The sequence below is a fragment of the Dendrobates tinctorius genome, unplaced genomic scaffold (genome assembly GCF_039654945.1).
Source record: "Dendrobates tinctorius isolate UK_male_01 unplaced genomic scaffold, ASM3965494v1 ptg000107l, whole genome shotgun sequence".
NCBI classification, from domain to species: Eukaryota; Metazoa; Chordata; class Amphibia; order Anura; family Dendrobatidae; genus Dendrobates; species Dendrobates tinctorius.
In genome coordinates this window covers 9,066,416-9,089,848 of record NW_027361775.1, presented here as the reverse complement: position 1 = coordinate 9,089,848, position 23,433 = coordinate 9,066,416, and the positions used below count along the sequence as shown (strand labels likewise).

Genomic DNA, 23,433 nt, shown 5'->3' with positions numbered 1-23,433 from the left:
TCTGCTGCGTAAATTACCCATTCACGATCTTTAGCTGCAGTAAAACCACATTATCTTCTTAGTCACAAGCATATTAAGTGCGGGAAGTCGGCTTACTACGCATGTGTACTAATTTTAAATAATGGTGGTCACCTACACTGCAGTTCTCGCGATCGATCAGCTGATCACGAGAACTGCAGTGCACGTGGCCGCTGGGGGAGGGGTTATCTCCAATCTCTAGCCAAGTTCTCACGGTCAGCTGACCGCGACAACTGTAGTGCACGTGACCGACGGGGACTGAGCTATCTCTAGTGATCATCTTCAAGCTCAACTATGTTCTGTATGTCAGGTTGAATAGTGGCATAATGCCACCATCCAGCCAAAGGCATCCAGATGTAGCAGAGCTGGACTCGTTGTGGGACAGTATGTATATCTTCTCGTTGGACAGGTAAGGATATTGTTGCTTTTTTATTTTAATTCTCTTCCAGTAGACAAGGGTGTCGCTGGAATAGGTGATGCAGTAAGTATGGTTTAATTAAGAGCTATTAACCCCTTTCTGCCAGCAGACGTACTTTCCTGTCCATGTGCCCTGGGACTTAATTCCCAGGGACGGGATAGTACGTCATAGCGATCAGCGGCGCCCACGTGGTGAGCGCTGCTGATCACGGCCAGCTGTCAGCTGATTATCACAGCTGACACCCGGCACAATGTGTCAGGGGCAGTCTCGGACCGCCCCGACACGTTAACCCCTTGTACACCACGATCAAACACGATCGCAGTGTACCGGGGGTTAAAGGGAAGCATTGGCAGGGAGGGGGCTCCCTCCGTGCTTCCCTGAGCCCCCCACGGCAGCGCAATGTGCAGCGCTGCTGCGGGGGGCTCTTTCCCTACAGGCCCCCGGATCCAAGATGGCGACGGGGACCTTCGAGGGCCTGTAGGGAGCGGACTTCCTCACTGCCTGCAAAGCGCAGGCATGAGGAAGTCTGCAGCAGTGCCTGTGACAGATCGCTGATCTGTCACAGTGATCTGTGATGTGACAGATCAGCGATCTGTCACAGGACAGTGATGTCCCACCTGGGACAATGTAATAAAGTTAAAAAAAAGTGTTAAAATAATTTTTAAAAAATCACTAAATAAATTAGTAAAAAAAAAATATTCCCCAATAAATTCTTTTTTGAAAATAAAAAAACAAAAAACAATAAAAGTACACATATTTGGTATCGCCACGTCCGTAACGACCCGCCCTATAAAACTGTCCCATTAGTTAACCCCTTTAACGAACCCCTTAAAAAATAAAAATAAACGACGCAAAAAATGATTTATCATACCACCGAACAAAAAGTGCAATAACGCGTGATCAAAAAGACGCATATAAATATCCATGGTACCGCTGAAAACTTCAGCTTGTCCCGCAAAAACGAGCCGCCATACAGCGTCATCCGCAAAAAAATAGTTATAGCTCGCAGAATAAAGCGATGCAAAAATAATTATTTTTATATAAAATAGTTTTCATTGCTTATAACTGACAAAACATAAAAAAAGACCTATGAGGTATCGCTGTAACCGTACTGACCCGAAGAATAAAACCGCTGTATCAATTTTACCGCACGCGGAACGGTGTAAACGCACCCCCCCAAAAGAAATTCATGAAACGCTGGTTTTAGTTCATTCTGCGTCCCAAAAATCGGAATAAAAAGCGATCAAAAAATGTCACGTGCCCGAAAATGGTACCAATAAAAACGTCATCTCGTCCCGCAAAAATAAGACCTCACATGACTCTGTGGGTAAAAATACAGAAAAATTATAGCTCTCAATATGTGGTGATGCAAAAACTATTTTTACAATAAAAAGCGTCTTTTAGCGTGCGACAGCTGCCAAACATAAAAACCACCATAAATAGTAAATCAAACCCCCCGTTATCACCCCCTTAGTTAGGGGAAAAATAATAAAATTAAAAAAATGTATTTATTTCCATTTTCCCATTCTCGTATAACCTCATAAAGGGACAGTGGTCAGAATTGTAAAAATTGGCCCGGTCATGAACGTGCAAACCACCCTTGGGGCTTAAGGGGTTAAAGGAGTCTGTGTGATTATTTCTAATAAAGGGCTTTGTTCTTGCTTTACATAGTAACATAGTTTTGAAGGCTGATGGAAGACCTTATGTCCATCTAGTTCAGCCTATTTTTAGTGCAGCTGTTCTGCATTGTTGATCCTGGGGAAGGCAAAAAACCCACAGAGTAGAAGCCAATTTTCTCCATAGGGAAAAAAAATTCCTTCCCCTTTGCTGGGTCAACCATCTACCTATAATATTCTGTTATTCATAACCTTCTATACTGTTACTCACAAGAAAAGCATCCATTCCTTTCTTAAATTCATTCAGTGAGTTAGCCATCACCACTTCCTCAAGAAGAGAATTCCAGAGTCTCACTGCTCTTACCGTGAAGAACCCTCTTCTATGCTGGTGCAGAAATTCTTTCCTCTAAACGAAGAGAATGCCCCCTTGTTCTTGTCACAGTCCTTGATACAAACAGTTCATTGGAGAGATCTCTGTATTGCCCTCTGATATACTTCTACATATATATTAGGTCTCCCCTAAGTCTTCTCTTTTCTAGAGTAAATAGACCTAATTTTGATAACCTTTCTGGGTATTGTAGTGAACCAACTCCATTTATCATTTTAGTAGCCCGACTTTGAACCCTTTCAAGTTCAGTAATGTCTTTCTTGAGCACCGGCGTCCAAAATTGCACACAATACTACAAGTGTGGTCTGACGAGTGATTTGTACAGAGGGAGAATTATGTTTTCATCTCGTGTCCCCAGACCTCTTCTAATGCATCCCATGACCCTATTTGCTTTGGTGGCAGCTGCCTGACACTGGGCACTCCAATTTAGCTTCTTATTGACTAAGATGCCTAAGTCTTTTTCCATGTCTGATTTCCCCAGCATTTTCCCATTTAGTAAGTAATTGTAGCATCTGTTTCTCCTTCTCATGTGCATAACCTTACACTTATCTGTGTTAAACCTCTTTTGCCATTTTTCAGCCCAATTCTCCAATTTACTCAAATCTGTCTGTAGTTGCAAACTGTCGTCCTTTGTGTTAACTACCTTACATAGTTTTGTATCATCTGCAAATACTGATATTTTACTGTGTAAGCCATCCACTAGATCATTAATAAATAAATTAAATCGTAGGGGGCCCAATACAGAACCCTGTGGTACCCCACTAGTAACCCTGGCCCATTCTGAGTATGCACCATTAATAACCACTCTTTGTTTTCTATCACTAAGCCAGCTACCTACCCATCTACACGCATTCTCATCTTACTCACCAATCTTTTATGTGGGACATAAAAGATAGGCTTAGTAATGGATAGGTGTCTTAGAGACGCTTCTCCATTACTAAGCTGTGGGCTTAAGTCACCTGACAATACAAAGGTGACATCAACCCCACAAATATTACCCCACTTGTCAGTGCTACAGGGCAAGTGGGAAGAGCCGGGTAAAGCGCCACAATCTTTGGATGTGCCAATTGTGGGGCGGCTGCTATTTTTAGCCTAGTGAGGGCCAAAATCCATGGGCCTTGCCAGCCTGAGAATACCAGGCCGCAGCTGTCAGCTTTTTCCTTGACTGGTTAACAAAAATAGGGGGACCGCACACTTTTTTTTTTTTTTTTATATATAGGCGATTCCACTCTTTTTGCTAACCATCCGAGGTAAGCAGACTGCTGTGGCCTGGCATTATCAGGCTGGTAAGGTTCATGGATATGGGATCTTTACCAGCCTGAAATATCAGTCCCAGTAGTCTGCTTTACTCTGGCTGCTTAACAAATATAGGGGGATCCCACGCTATTTTAATATTAAAAAAGGAGGGGACCCCTCTCTGTGCTTTCCTCCACTTCCTGTGTCATGTACGTCCGGCTGTGTCTCAAGATTTACCGTTATTTAAATTAGTGCACATTCATAGTAAGCTTCGTTCCTGCACTTAAAAGAAAGATAATGTGGTTTTACCCGCATCTAATGAAAGTGTATGGGTAATTCATGCAGCGGAGACTCAGCATCTCAGCTACATAAATTGATATGCTACGGTCTGGAAAGATGCGCCTCATGTCTGTCTCCGTGGGTGACGGTGCACGCATAGTGGGCATGGGATTTCTTGAAATCCCATCCACTATGCTGTAACAGCTGGATGCTGCGGATGTCATACAAATCGTCCAGCCCACAGCGTTTACGGACTGTGCACATACCCCCAATATATCTGCTAATGGAAAATCACTTTCTTTCCTTCCCAGAGGCCAACTTTTAATTAGCTTTATTTCAAGTGACAAAACGCATGCAATGAAAAAATCGCATCAAAAACGCAGGTGACTGCAGATGCAAATTTGGTGCCGCTTTCACCTGCTTCAAATCCTGAACAAATCTTGAGCCATTCCTGACCGTGTGCACATACCCTAAGGGCACTGCATTTGTTCCCCACAGGAATGTGCCTGAACTTGAGGAATGCAAATCTGTTTTGACCCCTTGGGCACTTGCCCCACAGCAGGGTGTACTTGTAGCTCTGAGTGCTCTCTCTTGTTTCCATTTCTTTACGTGAATTTCTGACATTGTTTTGTGAAGCTATGTCCTGTTTTTGTGCACGTTAAATTCAAAACTATGTATATATTATCTGTGGAACAGTATCCAAAGCTGCTACTCCACCCGAATAGGCATTTCTGAGCTGGGAAGTCAATTTTCTAATCCTTGGCTTTCTTGTTTTCTGTACTCTGACATCAGTGTTTCTATTGGTTTGACTTTAATCAGTATGTTCGTGTTTTTCAGAATTAGGAAAAGATTGGAATACCCCTCTAAACAGCAAGCAGACGCTACCTTTTTTTTTTTTTTTTTTCTGCCGAGCAGTGGTTTGGTTTTGCAGCACAGTTGAACTACAAGCCTTGGATGAAAAGGCTGTTCTGTAAAATCAAGAGATTGTTTAACAAAAACTCCAAACCAGTAGGTCCCCTCGCAGACATGTCTCCAAGCTTTGCCTTCTGTTTCAGGCTTCAGCCTCAGATCATGTTGTCTGTATTTAGCGTTCATCCTTCTGGTTGCAGGTCACCCTTTCTTGTCTACCTTTTTAGATTTTCATCTCTGCTTGGCAAAATATTGTCTTGTGCAAAGGCAAATACAAAAATATAGAAATGAAGACATTTTTAAAACCCAATTCAACACACCTTGTGCTGCCATCACATAGACTATACATAATGTTAGGATGTAAAGTATTAATAGATAGTATAGACTTTTAAAGCGCCTAATTACTATAGGCATCTTGTCTGGTCTGCAAGTTCTTATCCGTGACTTGTTCTTATAGGACTTTGTGACCTAATCACATCAGACAAATTGTCCTGCAGAGTTGTCCTGTACATTATAAATAGAAGATAAGAAGCCATTTGTTCTGCCATTCTGTATGGAAATAATGTTTATGATGAGAACTTGAGTAGGATTAAATATATCAGTGAAATGTAAAGCATTGGTTCAGAGCAACATATTCTCAAGCGTGAATATAGAAAAAGAAAGTTGGAGTAATGCCTTTATCATTTTTTTTATCGCTTTTTATTCATAACATTTGTTTTTACTCTGAATAGTTTACATGTTCACTTCAGTTTGACCGCTCTTCTATGTTGTAAAACCTCACAATTGTCTGCACTAAAGTGTGCAATTCAGAATTTTTTTGTGTGGTTGTTGACCAAGTTTGCACATGCTGCAGCAGGGATTTTGGCTCTCTTCTCGAGATCTTTCAGGTTTCGGGGCTGTCGCTGGTCAACATTGAGTTTCAGCTCCCTCCAAAGATTTTATATTGGGTTCAGTGGGTTCGGATCTGGAGACTGGCTAGGCCACTCCAGAATCTTGAAATGCTACTTACTGAGCCAATCCTTAGTTGCCCCTACTGTGTGTTTTAGGTAATTGTCATGCTTGAAGACCCATCTTCAATACTCTTACTGAAGGAAGGATGTTGTTGGCCAAAATCTTGCGATACATGACCCTATCCATCCTCCCTTCAATACGGTGCAGTCGTCCTGTCCCCTTTGCAGAAAATTACCCACAAAGACTGATGTGTCCCCTACCATGCTTCACGGGACGGTGTTCTTGGTGTTGTGTTCATTCTTCTTCCTCCAAACACGGCGAGTGGCGTTGATACCAATAAGTTCTATTTTTGTCTCATCTAACCACATGACCTTCTCCCGTGCCTCATTTGGAGCTTCCAGATGGTCTGACAGCCCCTCTGCCTTTTGGATCGGAGACCGTGCGGCATGATACGGGATCTTGATCGCTCCCGTGGTAACCCGATTTCGTCATGACAACCGGGTTAACAGAGCTCGGCGACTTCCTGTCATGCGCATTGCATGTCAGGAAGTCTGAGGTCAGTGTGCAGAGTGCAGTGCTGACAGCTTCTATAGCATGCATATCTGCACGCCATATAAGCGATCAGCCTGCACAAAATAAGTGTTCCATAGTGGGACACAGTTTAAAAGTTAGATTGAAATAAAAAAAAATAATTGTAAAAATAAAAAAAAATATTCAATAAATAAAAAAATCTAAACAATAAAAGTACACATTTAGTATCGCCGCGTCCGTAACGACCCAACCTATAAAACTGTCCCACTAGTTAACTGCTTTAGTGAACACCATAGAAATAAAGGCAAAATGCTTTATCGTCATACCGCCGAACAAAAAGTGGAATAACACGCGATCAGAAAGACTGATATAAATAAACGTGGTACCGCTGAAAACATCATCTTGTCCTGCAAAAAGCAAGCTCCCATCACCGGAAAAATAAAAATGTTGAAGCTCTCAGAACAAAGTGGTGCAAAAATAATTTTTTCTATGAAAGTTTTTATTGTATAAAAGCGCCAAAACATAAGATATAAATGAGGTATCGCTGTAATCATACTGACCCAAATAATAAACTGCTTTATCAATTTTACCACACGCGGAACGGTATAAACGCCCCCCCCCCCAAAGAAATTCAAGAATTGCTGGTTTTTGTTCATCCTGCCTCCCAAAAATCGGAATAAAAAGCGATCAAAAAATATCATATGCCCGAAAATGGTACCAATAAAAAAACCGTCCCGCAAAAAACAAGACCTCACATGACTGTGGGCCAACATATGGAAAAATTATAGCTCTCAAAAAATTATAGCTCTGCAAAAACTACTTTTTGCAATAAAAAGCGTCTTTTAGTGTGTGACAGCTATAATAAACACCAAGCAAAGCTCTATAAAAGGTCAGGTAATGATTAAAAAGTCAATTTTTATCTCAAAACACAATAAAACCAATCCATTAAGAAATATGAAACAGGTGAGAACAGCACAAGATGAGGAAAATAGGTGGCAAAGCCTGGACACAGTATAAAAAAATCTTACAAATAGCAACATATATTAATCATAATAAAACACCCTAGTTGGATAAGTCTATTTGAAGACTGCTTAAATATAAACCCCTTAAATATTAGAGCATAATGCAAACATACATAAATAGTAGAGATAGCGGCCATAGGACGAAGCATTTTGTTGCGAAACGCACATCTGGTATGGTGGACTCCTGCACCCTCACTGGTAATGAATATTAATGTTACTCTTTTTGCATACTTTATGTTCCGGACTCACTTGATGGCTGCTTGTTGAACAGCTTATCTACCTATGTCTTTGTCCATGCGTCCATGACTTTTCTGCAGAAAAAAGCGCTTCAAATAATACCTGCGTTTTTGCAGCGTTTTTTTCAACACCCATTCACGCAAATGAGTGAAAAACACTGAAAGAAGTGACATGCTCTATGTCCAATAAAAGCAGCAGAGCACAAAATCCTGATGACACAAAAGACCAATGTGTATGCATGAGATTTCTGAAGTCTCATAGGCTTTGCTGGTACTGTAAAAAGCAGCTGAAAATTGGCATAAAAAAGCAGCAAAAACGCCCATTGTGAACATACCCTAAAATTAATCCTTAGACTGAATACTGTCAAATTCAAAGGGTACGTCATCATTTTGGGTAGGAGACTATCAGCACGGCACATCTAGAATTGACAGTCCTTGCCCACTCTTTCATCTGTGCAGTTGCGCCCTAAATCTGTGTACATCTCTCCATGTCAACCTACAGATATTCAAATGGATTCATATCTGGGTTCTTATTGGACCATTTCAAAACAAACTTCTTATTTATTTATTTTTAATTGGGATGAATGCTTGGGGTGGTTGTCTACCGAAATTTGTCTTGATCTTCAGGTTTTTAGCACAGACCTGAAGGTTTTGATGCCATGCCAAATCGACTGATTTTGGAATGAATCATAATTCTTTTCAACTGGACTAAAGCACAGCTTCAGCTACTGAAAAATAACCCAAAAAGCATGTTGCCCCCACCATGCTCGACTGTTGGTATGTTAAACTTTTGGCTGTGTGCCAAACATAACTTTTAGAATAGGGGACAAAAAAAGTTCAATCTTTGTCTTATGACACCATAACAAGTTTTCCCAAATGTTTTTGGCAGACTTGATTTAGGTTTTAGCAAAACATATCTGGGCTTGGATGAGTTTCTTTGCAAGAAAAGGCTTCAGTCTTTCCACCCTACCACAAAGGCCATATTTATGAAGAATATAGGATATTTCTCACACATGCAGTACTCAACCTGTACATGAAATTCTTGCAGGTCCTTCAATGTTGCTAAAGTTTTCTTGGCATTCTCCGAGACTAACTTTCTTCTGGTCTTCTCAGTTTTTGACAGGCTGCCAGTTTTTGGTAATGTCACTTTTGTGCAATTAACTCGTTTCACCTAAGTGACGTCAGTGCGAGCGCCGTTCGATATGTTCCGACCTCGCTTATGTAACTGTGGGCAATATACAAACATATATACATATAGGTGTGGCTCCAAGCTGTGCACTCTCATCCATCCATCTGTCACAAAAAAAGTTTTAAGAGCTTAGCCTAATACCTGTATCTTTCCCAATTTCTCTTGAGGCCTGTTTGGGCACATGCAGAGTTTTGTCTTTAGAGTTACGGAACATCCATATTGAGGTCATCTTGACATGGCAAGATTGCGTTTACGCTTTTAGATGAAAAAATATTAACAAAGTAAAGGCCCTTTTACATTTAGCTATGCACCAGCGATCCAACCAGCGATCCGACCCGGTCAGGATCGCTGGTGCATCGCTAAATGATCGCTAGTGAGCTTTCATACAGAAAGATCTCACAGCGATGCAGCAGCGACGCAGCGCACGATACTTACCATTCACACACAGCGATCCTGGCGTCCTCCCGCCCGCCTCCACGCGTCACTGGACGTCACAGCAGGAAGCCCCAGCAGGAAGCAGACGACGAGAAATGGAGCCGGACATTCTCGCGCGATCAGCGATGAGCATCGGGGGAGCCGGTCGCTGGTAAGTATCACACATAGCGATATCACTAGCAATATCGCTATAACGTCACAAAACCAGTGACGTTTTAGCGATATTGCTAGCGATATTGCTTAGTGTAAAACCCCCTTAACTCTACTATTGCTATACACTTTAAGTTTATTCTTTTATGGCAGTGTGGTGACATACTATGTATGCATGTTTCTATATTGGCCACATAGTGTATTAGTCCATCTGAATATTTAATATTGAAAGGGCTAATGTGGGATACTTTTTTGGTATTTTTTTTCCAAGATGTCTTAATCTTTCAGTAAAGGCCATATCATACTTATTTCTTTTTTCGTCTGACACTTTGGTTGAACAAAAGGTGTATAGTACATTCTGCTGCAAGGAAAAGATTGTATTGAGGAGATTATCCCAAGAATCACTATTTTTCGATCTTAATTCACAAACCATTTTTCATGTGGAATTATTTATAAGAAAATTTTCCATGTTAAAGGCAACCTGCCACCAGAAAAAATGCTATTAACCTGCAGGTATGTGGCTAATCTGCAGGTTAATAGCCTTATTAACCTGTCTGGTGCCTGTACTTGGCCAAACTCTGCTGAGAAAATCAACTTTATTCCCTCCTGGGGTGGCGTTGGTTGTTACCGCTCTGAGTATAGAGATCAGCGGTTGTAACCGTGCCCTTGGCCCTGACTGGCAGCTAGCCCCAATGCAAAGCGAGTGTCAGATAGGGTCAGGCAGCCCCCATGACTTGTAACGGAACGCTGCCGAGGAGGAAGCAAAGTTTATTTTCTCCCCACAGTATTCAGCTATGTGCGGGATTCCTTTAAGGCTTCCCCTGGGTTGGGGGGATCTTTTCATCCCCTCTTCACACAACACAAATGTAATCACTAATTTGCCAATGAGAATTTTTTTAACAATATAATTTGCCTTTACTTTATGTACTTTTAATTTGTCTGCAACAGCTGTCACATTCTCGCTATCAGTGCCTACCCATTCCATCTACAAAACACCGTCCTGAGACTCTTATCAAGTCTCAAGATGGATAAATTGGTGCCTTAGTTTCTTAACAATTCTCACAGATTTCACATAGTATAGAATGCCCTCAGACACTACAGCATTCCCAGCTTTAATGTGCAACAAAGGATGTTTTCTGACATTGTCTCCAAACTAGCTGTAGGAGACAAATGAGTCATGTATCTGAGCACCCTGCACTGCTTCTGCTTGCCCATGCCTCCCTAGGATATAGGCAAGCCCGGACGCCTGCCCCAAAGGGGCTACAGGGAGGGCGCACATGACTAAGGAGGGATGCTAGGCCTGAGGGTTAGTGAAGGGTAAGGTGTAGTGCTTTTGTGTTTGTGGGGAAGGTGTGGGTTGGAGCTATGGGGCTTATGGTGCAATGTGAGTTGGCAGGGAGTGGTCAGTAGTGCTTTGTGCTTGTGGGGAAGGTGTGGGTTGGAGCTATGGGGCTTATTGTGCAATGTGAGTTGGCAGGGAGTGGTCAATAGTGGGATGGATATATAGGGCAGAACTGTGGGGGGATGGTCATTCCTTACCTTGCAGACGTCCGGAATCGTCAGCTCCTCACAACTGGGACTTCAGCTTGAATCTTTGGATCCAGAAGATGGAATACCTCGTGGCACAGATGAAGAGGATGATGGAGCAGCGCGGCCAGCAGTGGATGAAGGAACAGCTGCAGCGATGGTCTGGTGATGGCGACGGCGGAGAAGATGGGACCCCTCTGCCTCCGAAGCGGCAGCGACGATCACGGCCTGCTGAGCACCTCAGCCCGGAGTTAAGTTTGCAGCGGAGGATGAGCCCCATTAGCAGACCTGTTGCAGAAGACATCGCGGGGCCGGACCAGAAGTCGAGAAGCAGGCAGCAAGGTAACGGGGCGGTGAGTGACGTGGCCGGCCTCCCCGCCATTTCGGATCGCGTCACACAGTGGTGACGCGCACGTCGCGGCCACGTTACCCAGCGTGGTCACCTGACCCGGCGCGGTCATCGGCATCGGTGGACGGCGGTGACGTGACGCGGCAAGGAGCCCGGTGGCGAGGTGGTGTGTGACTTCACCAGCCTCATTTCCTTTCTCGCGGCGCTGGGGGGAAGCGGGCGGTGGCTCGGTCATGTGGCCACCCTTCAGCTGCCAGGGGCCACAGGTCATGTGGTCCGGCGTCGCGTTCCCCCGGCGTTGGGTGCCAGATACAGGAGGTGTTGCCTGCGGCTGGAGCGCCAACCTCCCCCCCCCCCCCCCCCTGTTTGAGGCTCCGAGCCAGTGACTTTTTGCCATGCGTTCCCGGACGGACAGTCGGTCTGGGCACTGGCGCTGCGGCCCAGGAGGGCTGCAGTCGGCGTAGATCCATGGAGAAGATCGCAGTTGCGGTGCTCGACGCGGAGGACACGTGACGGCTGTTCCGTGGGGTTCCGCGGAGTCAGCCTAGTAAGTAAGGCTCACTTAAACCTTTATTAATGTCTAGGTTATATTGGTTGGGAAGGGTGTTGCTACGTATGGTTTCGGGTGTTTGTCTGGGGGTTCGGAAAGATGCGCGGCTGGTCCATGTGGACAGCGTTCGAATCTGTGAGGGAATGGTTGCTTTGTGGTCCAGGAGGCTGTTTTGTGCACTTCATGAGTGTTGGGAGGTATTTTTTAATTTCATGCTAGTTTGCTTTTATGATAGTGGGTATATCTATAGGTGACGACATCATTTTATTTTGGTTAGTATAATTGTGCTTGCATTCTCTGGGTGTTTGTGTATGACTGGTGGTGATTCCATGGCGGTTTGTGAGTAATTCAGGTGGTGATACGGATATTGGCAGAGCGGTGGTGGATAGCCATATCCATGCCAGTTTTATGGTTTATTGTTATAGGCATGGGGTCTTTGGGCTGGAGGATTATCGCCGCGCCAAGTATTTGATATTGGTTGGATGGCAGTTCACTGACGTGGTGATCTGTTTGGTTAGTGCATCGGGCGGCTTAATCTTTCACGTTACAGTGGGGTGTGTTCTATTGCTGGTCAGAGGTGAGGGGGTAGGTGGTCGAGTTTTCATTAGGGTGTGTTTTATTTATATGCCGGGTTCGGTTCTCCAATAGGGGCTTTGAGTGTACTAAGGGTTTTCATGTTCACTAGGGGCATTTTGGTTTGTTGCGGCAGACGTTCTGGTGAGGTTATGGTTGGTCAATGTCCGGTTGTTGAGGTCCGTGGTTTGGTTTCTGTGTGGTAGTCGGGGATTATCTGGTATTAGGGATGGTGCAGTGCTTATTTTCTGTTCATGGTCCAACCTGGAACTACTATCTGGTATTAGGGAAGGTGGTGTGCTTATTTCTGTTCATGGTCCAACCCTTGACTACTTTGGGTTTCTTCATGCTCAGGGCGTTGTTGCGGTTATCATGTGTTTGGATAAGTCAAAGTGTTTGATTCACCTGGGGCCCTATGTCTAAGTCAGGTTAGGTTAACGAGTACATCGTGTCAGGTCGGGGGTCGTTATTAGGTTCCCGTGTATATCGCGCTGCTGTTTTGGGGGGTTGATTTTGGTTATTGAATACGTGGGGCTACGATCCACTGGGGGTTTTTGCATGATCTGCAGTCATATGGCGTTCTTACGGTAATTTGCTGGTCGTGGCTGCCCTGGGGCAGTTTTAACAACTTTTGTACGTAAGGACTGGTGGGTTCTCACTGTGGTTCTTTAGGGTCGCCGATTGAGCTTTTGGCAGACTGTATCGGGGGGTATTTGTTACAGCCGTTGATTGTAGCTACGTAGGAGTTTATTATACAGAGTGGATAGTTTTTCGTTACAATGGGCTAGGAGGTTTATTGTGGGTGCAGCTGGTCCTGCTTTGCCTTCTGGGTATACAGCTCTCCTTAGAGTCTTTTCTTTTTGGGTGCCCCCGGACGGGGGGGCCAGGGTGAAGTGTTGCGCAAGGATGATGCAACATTTGAGTTGGGTAACCCAGCGTGTGCTTTACTGGTCTCGGGGGTCCTGGTTGGTGAACGGTTTGTTTATCCAGCGGGTGTTGTTCCATTTGTCAGGAATTCTGTATAGAGCATGAGGCAGGACATGTTGTTTTGATGGCCGTGTGAATGTCCTCCCGTGTGGGTGTAGCCCGTCCGGCAATACATGGCTGTCATTTATTCCGTTATGCGCACTTGTCAGGACCGGCTGGTATTATGGGGACACGGTTGTGGTGCAGCGCTGCTGCGGGGGAGGTGTACTTTAGGTAGTGGGTTAGCAGGTTGCAGCTATAACATTACTTTCATTAATGTTGGGCTGGTGGTACACTGTGGCAGGGGAAGCTAGTGCGATGTGCATTGACTTTTAATGATTCTAAGGACCTGGTAATCATCTGGGGCTGTGCTCCGTTTGGGGGTGCTTTTTGCGGTGCTTTAAGGCTGAGTGGTGGACAAGCATCGGGCACCGGTGAGTGCAATGTTTTGACGGATGGCCCGGGTTTATGGTGTCTGGGGTTTTCGGGAGACGTGATGTGTGTCTGAGTTTTCCTGGACTTCAGGTGGTGTGGAGTCACTTTTCTTTTGTGAGTAGTGTCGAATCCGCAGTTCAGCGGGGAATGGGTGCGGAGTACATCTCACTTTTGGTAAGAGGGTGGCAACAATAGTGTTGTGATTCTGGGTTCGAAGTGCACGGGTGATGCACACAATTAATTCGTTCCGGGTCGTGGTGATTACGGGGTGGATTGGTTTGTTTTCTAGTTGGGTGGATATTTTAAGATAGATTCTATCACGCAGGGTTGACGGGACCAACAGCGTTTTGGTACTGCACGTGTGTGGTGGAGACTTGGTCGCTGGGGCGTCAAGGAGTTTGATCTGAGACATCGGGCCTGAATGCTCCTGCCTGGGAGCCATGCTCGTGTTGTTGTTCATGACTATATAGTGGGGCACGTTTTTCAAGAATCTGTCGGAGGTTGGGGAACCAGTGTAGGTTCTGTTGTTACGTCTATAATGGTTGGCTTTGATTATTATCAGGTGGAGTGCAATTTTCTGCCTGGGAGCCATGCTCATGTTGGTGTCCATAGGGGCTCCTGTTTGGAATGACTACATAGTGGGTTTTACTGGGCACATTTTCAAGAATCTATCGGAGGTTTGGGGAACCAATGTAGGTTCTTTTGTTCACGGCAATAATGGTTGGCTTTGATTAATTATTAGGTGAAGTATAATTTTCGGAGGCGCCTGCAATGTTGCGGTCTCAACGAGGCAGAGGCGACGGCTCAGGTTGGGGACTGGTCGCTCAGGCGGTGCATAGGATTGGACGATGTGGTTGGCTAGTTGCAGGTCTTGGGTGTGGCTGACCTTGTTTTACTGGTATTTTGGTGTAGGTTGGCATTGTGAGGTCTAATGGGGATCAGTTTTGATTGATTGGTCTTGGTACAGAAACATTGGTTACTCAAGCCGCAGAGTCGGCTCGGGTTGGGTTTTTGGTGGTGGTACTCGCACGTACAAGGTGTCATACGTGCTCGCGGTGGCGGAAAGGAGGGGGGTATTTGAAGTCGGTGGATTGCACAAAGAGCGGGGGGGTGAACCCAGTGCAGGAGCGGGTTACCCCTGGTGGTGCAATGGTATACTTGGTTAAGGTGGGTCCCAGCTGTGCTGGGTCACAGCGGGACATGTTAACGTGGGACCCTGCTGTGCTCGGTCACAGCGGGGCATGTTAACGTGGGTCCCTGCTGGGCTGGGTCCCAGCAGGACATTGGTTGGGCAACACTCGGCTGGGTGTCCTCGAGCCGGTGTGGTGCGGCTGAGGGCACGTGGTGGAGCTGGTGTTGCAATCATGTACAATGGGTTTTGCAACACTCGGCTGGGTGTCCTCGAGCCGGTGTGGTGCGGCTGAGGGCACGTGGTGGAGCTGGTGTTGCAATCATGTACAATGGACTCTTCATTTACCCCCCCTCCTTTTGCTGGTGGTTATGTTTATGGAATATTTCTACGTTTATGGATAAAATGTTATTGCTTGTTTGGTGTTAATAAACGGGGCTGCTGTGGCCTTTTACATCCAATGTCACGCAGTCGTGTCTTATTTAAGTTAAGAAGGGGTAAGTGTGGGTTTTGGGAGGGGTCATTACAGTGAAGCCGTCAGTCAGACTTTCCTAAGTCATGCCATTTAGAGTACAATGTGAGCTGCTCGTTGAGGCCCATCTCTTGCATGCAAAAGCTTGTGTGTAACTGGCAGAAGACCTTAAAATCCCAGCACAGACTGGAAATCTCTGAACTCTGTGCTTTGATCAGATTGTAGCAGGAGCGGCTCAGAAACCAAAGAGAATTTTGGCAAGGTATATTCTGAAGGTTTTTTTTTTCTTTTTTAAGAATTATCGCATTATTACCTGTTAGGTGCTTGTTATAATAAGTGACCTTTTCCAATTAGCACTATTTCTTTGTATTGTTTTGGCCAATATATTTGTATCCAAACTGGGGTGACTGGCATGGACCCGAAATTACTTCCCCTAGAGATGGAAGGGTTTAATATAAAGCGGCCATTACACTTTTTTCGTAAAAAATCATTTATTAGAATCCTCTATCTTTCTGGTTTGTCTGCATAATTTTTATGATTTATAGTATAGCTTTTTCCATGGTACATGACGGCACCACGAGAGAGGGGATCCGCCCCATGAGGACAGGAAACCTTCAAGATAAAAGGGGGTGGCTCCTCTCTCCGCATCAGTTGGTTTCCTGTCCTTGACGGGGAACCCTCAAGATGAAAGCCTCTTTGAAGGTTCCGAAGAGGATGCCTGGACCTGGGTCTGGTGATTTATTGCAGGCATGGGTTTGCTACGCCCGACGCCGGGTACCGGTAGTCGCCTCGGGGGCCATATATGTCTATGTCCCCCCTGAGCGAAAGCATGGCCACAGCCGGAGGGCAGATGCCCAGGCGAAGCGAGATACCTTGGCGGTGGACCCTCCAAGATGGCAGCACACAAGACAGGTCCAGGGAGGCCACTTGTAGTGTTCCCTCCCTGTTGACATACAAGTGGCCATGCAGCCCAGGAGACACATCGGTGCCCAGGCAGAAGAGCTCCTCGGAGGCCACAGACGGTGACCCTCCCTGTCGAAGCCCAGACACCGGACCCCACAGCGTACCTGCAGTCAGAAGGTGCTCTGCAGCATGGGAGTCCAGGGATCAGATCCCACCATGGATGATATCAGCACGGATGCGGCTCAAGTGTGACTGATCTGTGGTCCAGGTCCATCGGGGGTAAGGGGTGTCTGGGGGCCCCGAAACAGGCAGGGCCCAAGCGCTCACCCGGCCCGGGTTCGTCTGGCCGCACCGGGGGCGCGCACTCGGAGCGCGCATAATGGCCGACGAACCGGAAGCGGTTGCGTGCGACCCGGAAGTGAAGGGGGCGCACAGCACCGCGGGGCCTGGGAGAGGCAGGAAGTGTGCGCGGTCCCGGGGGGGAGCACGCAGACGCAAGGGGCGCGCACGGGCACAGCAGGCGGAACAGGTGCGAGACCAGCTGGTCTAAAAAAAAAAAAAGAAGAAATTTAGAGGAATTTTTTGGGCCTAACAATAGACTCGGTAATACAGGAGTGTCGCCTCCCAGAGGGAAAAGAAGAGAAAATCAAAAACCTAATCAGAACAACACTATGAAAGCCAACAATGACTCTGAGGAAAGCCATGTCAGTGCTGGGGTCCCTAACCTCCTGCATACCAGCGGTAAAATGGGCACAATTTCACGCAAGGGAACTTCAGTGGTGTGTGTTACAAAGCGATCTGATGCTTCAGGGGCAGTTAGAACAGAAGCTCACCATCCCGGATCCTGTACTCCAGTCGCTAAAATGGTGGTTACAGATAGAGTCCGCTCCGAGGGGAGTACCCTGGACATATGCAGCCTCCAGAGTAGTCACGACAGATGCCAGTCCCTGGGGCTGGGGAGCCCATCTAGACACCCTGTGGCTCCAAGACCCTTGGGCTCAGGAGGAAAAAGATCTATCCTCAAACGAGTGGGAACTGCTAGCCATCGAAAGAGCGCTGGAAGGATTACTGACACACCTGAGAGGACATCATGTGAAAGTCCTATCAGACAATCGTACAGCGGTTGCATACGTGAACCATCAAGGGGGCACTCGTTCTCGGTCATTGATGGAAATAGCAAAAAGAATCCTGACTCTGGCGGAACATCAGTTCCTTTCATTATCGGCCCTGCATATCCGAGGTGCGGACAACCTGAAGGCGGACTTTCTGAGCAGGAACCACTTAAAGCAAGGAGAATGGTGCCTAAAAGAGTCCATTTTTCAGCAAATTGTGCAGAGGTGGGGAAAACCCATAATAGATCTCTTCACCTCAAGAACCAACAGAAAAGTTCAAAAATTCTGCTCCCTAAGACCAGCAGACATGCCACTGGCGATAGACGCCTTCAGAATAAAATGGACATCAGGTCTCCTGTACGCATTCCCTCCGATATGCCTCATTCCATTAGTCCTGAAAAAGATCAGGGAGGACCAAGCCAGAGTAATTATGATAGCTCCCTTTTGGCCAAAAAGGCCGTGGTTCTATTGGCTGAGAGTGATGTCAGTGACAGACCCATGGGTGCTCCCAGAGGATCACAACCTCTTAACACAGGGTCCCTTCAATCATCCTCCGAATTCCAGGCTGCATTTGACAGCCTGGAATTTGAAAGGTCACTGTTAGAGAAGAAAGGGTTTTCAGTAAGATTGATTTCCACCCTAATAAGTAGCAGAAAGCCAGTGACTACAAAAATATATGGGAGGATATGGAGGAAATTTTTGTCCACCTCAGGCCCAATACAGGAGGGGGAAGTGCCTGTGAGGGCAGTGCTAGAATTCCTACAAAAGGGTTTGGACCTGGGCTTAGCGGTCAGCACCCTGAAAGTACACGTTTCAGCCCTGGCAGCATTATTTAACTATGACCTGGCAAGCGATAGATCGGTCGCCAGATTTATCCGGGCCTGTGCTAGAGCTGACTCTGTCCCATCTCCTAAACCTCCTCCCTGGGATCTAAATTTAGTCCTATCATCTCTAACGGAAAGTCCGTTTGAACCAATAAGCACAACATCAGATAAAGTGTTAACTTTAAAAACAGCCTTGTTAGTGGCGCTCACATCGGCACGTAGGGTTGGGGACTTACACGCACTATCAGCAGATCCACCATACACTCAGGTTATGGACGATAGAGTCGTGTTGAGATTAGATCCAGCATACCTCCCTAAGGTAGTGTCGAAATTCCACAGAGCTCAGGAAATAACCTTGCCATCCTTTTGTCCTAACCCCGGTAACAAAAAGGAAGAGAGATTACATTGCTTAGACGTTAGGAGATGTATCCTACAGTATTTTGAGGTGACAAAACCATGGAGGAAACAGAGGGCCTTATTTGTCTCGTATCAGGGGGCAAGGAAAGGCCTTAAAGCCTCTAAGCAAACTATAGCTAGATGGGTGAGAGAGGCCATCATTCTAGCATATAGTAGTGCAGGTAGGGCTGTTCCAGAGGGCCTAAAAGCCCACTCCACGAGGGCCATGGCAACGTCCTGGGCGGAGAAAGCGGACGCCTCCATCGACCAAATCTGTAAGGCGGCCACTTGGTCCTCTCCATCTACCTTTTTTAGACATTACAGATTAGACCTATCTGCCACCTCTGATCTCACATTTGGGAGAAGAGTGTTACAGGCAGTGATCCCCCCCCTAAAGAGAATACAAATCTCTGTAACTCTCTCGTGGTGCCGTCATGTACCATGGAAAAACACGGGTATTACATACCTGGTAATGTGTTTTTTCAGGGGACATGACGGCACCCTTATATTCCCGCCCTATTTGATCACGTCATTAGTTGGGTGTTTTGTTAGTATTATACACTCCCTTGGTGTTGGAAATTTAGCAGTATGTATTATTTATATGTGCACTAACCTGCGGAGTTCCTCTCGTGCTCTGTAAAACAACTGATGCGGAGAGAGGAGCCGCCCCCTTTTATCTTGAAGGTTTCCTGTCCTCATGGGGCGGATCCCCTCTCTCGTGGTGCCGTCATGTCCCCTGAAAAAACACATTACCAGGTATGTAATACCCGTGTTTTCCATGTCATTTCTTTCTTCAGTTGAGACTTCTCCGTTTTTGGTTGCACCTCCCTAAGGATATGGTTCTGTTCTTACGGTCTCATTTATGAATTGTTTTTTGTTTTTATGATAGTGAAGTGTGAGATGCATGTCATTTCATTCAGCTATAGACATTTCTATTATTTTTTTTTTTTTTTTTTTTTTTTTTTTTCTTGCAGTCTAATATTTTTCTCCCTATTTCTACAGAATTTCTTTGCAAGGAATGTCCAAAAATTCACATAAATGTGGATCGTATCGATATTAAGGATATACCAACAGAGCAGTCATTCATGAGAAGATGGCTTCATGAGCGCTTTGAGATTAAAGATAGGTATGTCACTAAATTGGGATGCATAAATTGGGTTACATGTCAGATTTAGCATGGACTAAATGTACACATTAAACGATTGTCTAGACATATAATAGACACCCTCCCTTCCCCATTGATTAACTAGCACTAGCCATATGTAAGCGGTGAACAAACCTGAACTGAAAACCTCCATTTATTGTGTAACAGCCGCTGCCAGGTACTGCAGATTGGCTACTATTCTTTTCAACAAAAACTGGTCTGCAGTATTTGGGAGGGACCACTACATAATGCACAGAGATGTGATGTTCAGCTCCTTACAATGATTACAGCTGATCTGTGGGGGTGGTGGGTGTCAGACCCTGACTTTAATGATATTGATTACCTATTTTATGGATGACTTGTATTGTAACTATTAGGCCTGGACACCTCCTTTTAAGTATTTTCCTATCAAAGATCATTTGTTTTTATGCATCTGATTGAAAGCATGGGCAGTGTCTGCTATTAGAGCTCATTCGTTCCTTGCATTATTGGCCTCCTGAGGCAGTTTGCACTTATACCATACATATTTCATCGATTATCATTATTCCCCCCTCGAGGTAGAATATAGTTCCAGTAAGAAAATCTAATCTTTATTTATTTTTTGCTGTATTGCTAGGTTACTTACAGAGTTTTACGAAGCTACGGATCCTGAAAAACGTAATAAATTTCCTGGGGAAGGTGACATTGCAAAGCTCAGCTTGAAGAAAACTGTGCCATCCTTGTTCATTTTAACTGGTATAACAGCTGGCATGCTTTGCACAGAAACTGGGAGGAAAGTTTACATGAACACTTGGTTATATGGAACTTTAATTGGCTGCCTTTGGGTCAGCATCAAAGCCTAAAGGGACCATTAGTCTTTACCAGTTGCACATTATACCAAATCTTTTGTCCAGAACCGAACACCTTGTATGTTCTGCCTTACTCATGACTACATTGAAATCGGTAGAATGTAAGCGTGCTGGAAATGTGTCTAGTCTCAATCGCAATTTGTGTGAGATTTGTTGTAGTGTCCTAAAGTTCAGCAAAATGCCTATTGTTATAACCCATCCTTAAATTGATCAGCATTGATGCTTCCCATTTACCAGAGCATCATTTTATTGAATGCAACATCCATTAATGCTAGCCACACATGTGCCAATGACTAACCCTGCCATGATGTTAGTGGCATGCTTGGCCTTGTAACGTCAGCCAAGAACGCTGGCGGCTGGGAGACTTTGCCTATCCATCATATTTTATCACATGGCCATTGTACATCTGAAAAGGTAACAGACTGACTTATGTAATGGCATCTTGGTCTATTTTCTCCCATTTCGTATGTTTCCACATGAGACCTTTCAGCTACATTTTGTGAATTTACTATAGTTTTCAGCATTTACATTGCGAAGGATGAAGTCTGCGGTGGAAAAGTGAGCCGTAAATTGACAAGCGGCGGATATCACTTCTACAGCACTGCTCAATTTCTGCAGCAGATTCTCTCTGCTTTGGATGAGATTTGTAAAATCTGATCAATCACCCCATTATTATAGTAATCGGCTATGTATGTGACCCCTGTGGACGTACAATTGAGGGATTCTTCATCCTTAGCAACTCTCTTGCTTAATATTAATCTGATAAAAGCTTTTGTTGTTGTAGAATACATTTGTACGTAACTAGAGGAACGTTGCAGTGCAGCAGTGTTCTTAAAAGGCCATTCCATGTGTTTGTCATAATCGGTGAGTGGTTAAATACCCTTTTTTCCTTAGACTCTGCTCAGTTTTCAGTCTAATTGAATCAGTGGTGCTAGCATCCTGCATTCACGGAAAACGTGTTTGTTTTCCTCTGTTACATCTCTAACCGCTGTAATTTTATAGGCTTTTTGCATTCCATTTTACACCTTGCTTTGCTCAATCATGTCAATGGAAGCGTTCAGCCATGTCTAAAAATTGTAATGAATGAAGTAATGCAGTATTGTTTGATAGTACGTGTCATGGGTTTAAGCAATACCGTCCGATATGGTGCTATGCCTTACTGCTGGCCTATGCTGTAGAGAAGTATGGAGTCGTCATCCCCATCAATGCTTGTGTGCCTTTTTTACGTTCTGTTTTGTTTATGGCCTTTTTGCTTAGAAATGCTTAACAATCGGAGAGATATTGATTGCATAAATTAAATTAACAATGATTATAGTCTCTATAATTTATTCCTTAAAGAAGTTGTTAGATTTAATAAAAATGAATATAACTTAATGAAATTAATGGTAACTGGGTGGATATTTAATTTGTAAGCGTGATCAAGCAGTAAATATCCAGAACTTTAGATGTAGATGTGTAGTTTCCCAGAACATAGACCTGGAATAGAGCATTCTCTCCGGTTATGGTACAATAATCGGCACTTACGTCGAGGTTTCATTCCATGTCGCCCGCTCTTCGGAGGGTCGGTCAGCTTGTTGCAACAAGAGCCGGGCAGCCACAACTTGTAGGCACAACTGTGGCTTAGAAAATATTCACTTAAATTATATGGAAGAGTTTTTTTGTATTTGGTTGAGGGTTAAAGGATCGTTTTTCAGCCATGTTCATTCCCTATTTTGATTACATAGTTTCTGACATTCCCCAGTTACCCAATGTAAACTTCTTCCTCTTTTGGTATCTCCTGTATGCAATAACGGATTCAGCAACGTGCAAACTTCTGGGGGGTTTTTTTCTGGACTCTGGTATCAAATAGTGTATCCTACTAATGCTGTTCCATACCTCCAGGAAGACACGAGGACGGAAGGACGTTCCTTCTTCCTTCATCTGATGGAGCACAATTACATTTTTCCCCCTGTTTAAGCCGCATTACATGTTTGCTCCTTTGTCACCCTCTTTGATGCTTTGTCCTTTTTAATACAAGTTTACTTGAAATGAGCAGTTTTCATTGTCTTTCTTTTAAACTTGTTTTTCTGAAAAATTTGTTGCATTGCTTTTCATGTATCATATGACGATGTGAAATTTACTCTGGAAAAACCATGATTTCGAATTCCTTGTGGGAGCCATGTTTCACCCATGTTGAGCTGACACTTGACAGATTTTTTTGAATGTGTGGGAGGAAGATATATTAGTAAAAGTTGTTTGTCTAGATAACCAAGGGCCCCCAGAACTTTCTGGCTCTTTGATGTCTACACTATATCCAGCCTTTGTGGGCACTCAGACTCTTTTTCATGTGTCAGGAATAATGAATTCTGTAGGAAAAATGGAGATTGCACTGCTGGTCTTTATCACATTTAATACATTCTGTTGCCAAAAAATTAGTTTTAACAATGTATTTGTTTAAAACGATATATATTAAAGTGTATCACTATTACATCATGCGCATTCATAATTATTTTGTGTGTTTATATAAAATGCCCATTACCTAATGTAAAGTTTCTGTGCTGTGTTGCCAAGTAAAAAAAATAAAAATCTACATTTAATATTACAAGTTGTGTTCCTCATGTTACTATTAGAGTTGAGCGACTTTGGTCGGATCGGGTTTCGTGAAACCCGAATGAAACAAAATAAGTTTCAGATGAAACTCGTCCGACTAGAGCAAAAAAAGTCGGAGTTTCGTCCGACTTTTATTTCCCATTGACTTGCATTGGGGTCGGGTTTCGGACGAAACTCCGACTTTGTTTTGCTCTAGTCGGACGAGTTTCATCTGAAACTTATTTTGTTTCATTCGGGT

General features: G+C 44.5%; 1 protein-coding gene across 1 annotated transcript in view; it reads left to right on the top strand.

The window, feature by feature from the left end:
* The window catches only part of AGPAT5 (1-acylglycerol-3-phosphate O-acyltransferase 5), a 66,514-nt gene extending 43,324 nt beyond the window's left edge, over positions 1 to 23,190 (top strand). The window contains exons 7-8 of the mRNA XM_073589173.1: positions 19,617 to 19,740; positions 20,375 to 23,190. Of these exons, the coding sequence (XP_073445274.1) occupies positions 19,617 to 19,740; positions 20,375 to 20,600 (350 nt within the window). The 3' untranslated portion in view covers positions 20,601 to 23,190. The remainder of the gene's footprint in view (positions 1 to 19,616; positions 19,741 to 20,374) is intronic.
* The last annotated feature ends 243 nt before the right edge of the window (positions 23,191 to 23,433 follow it).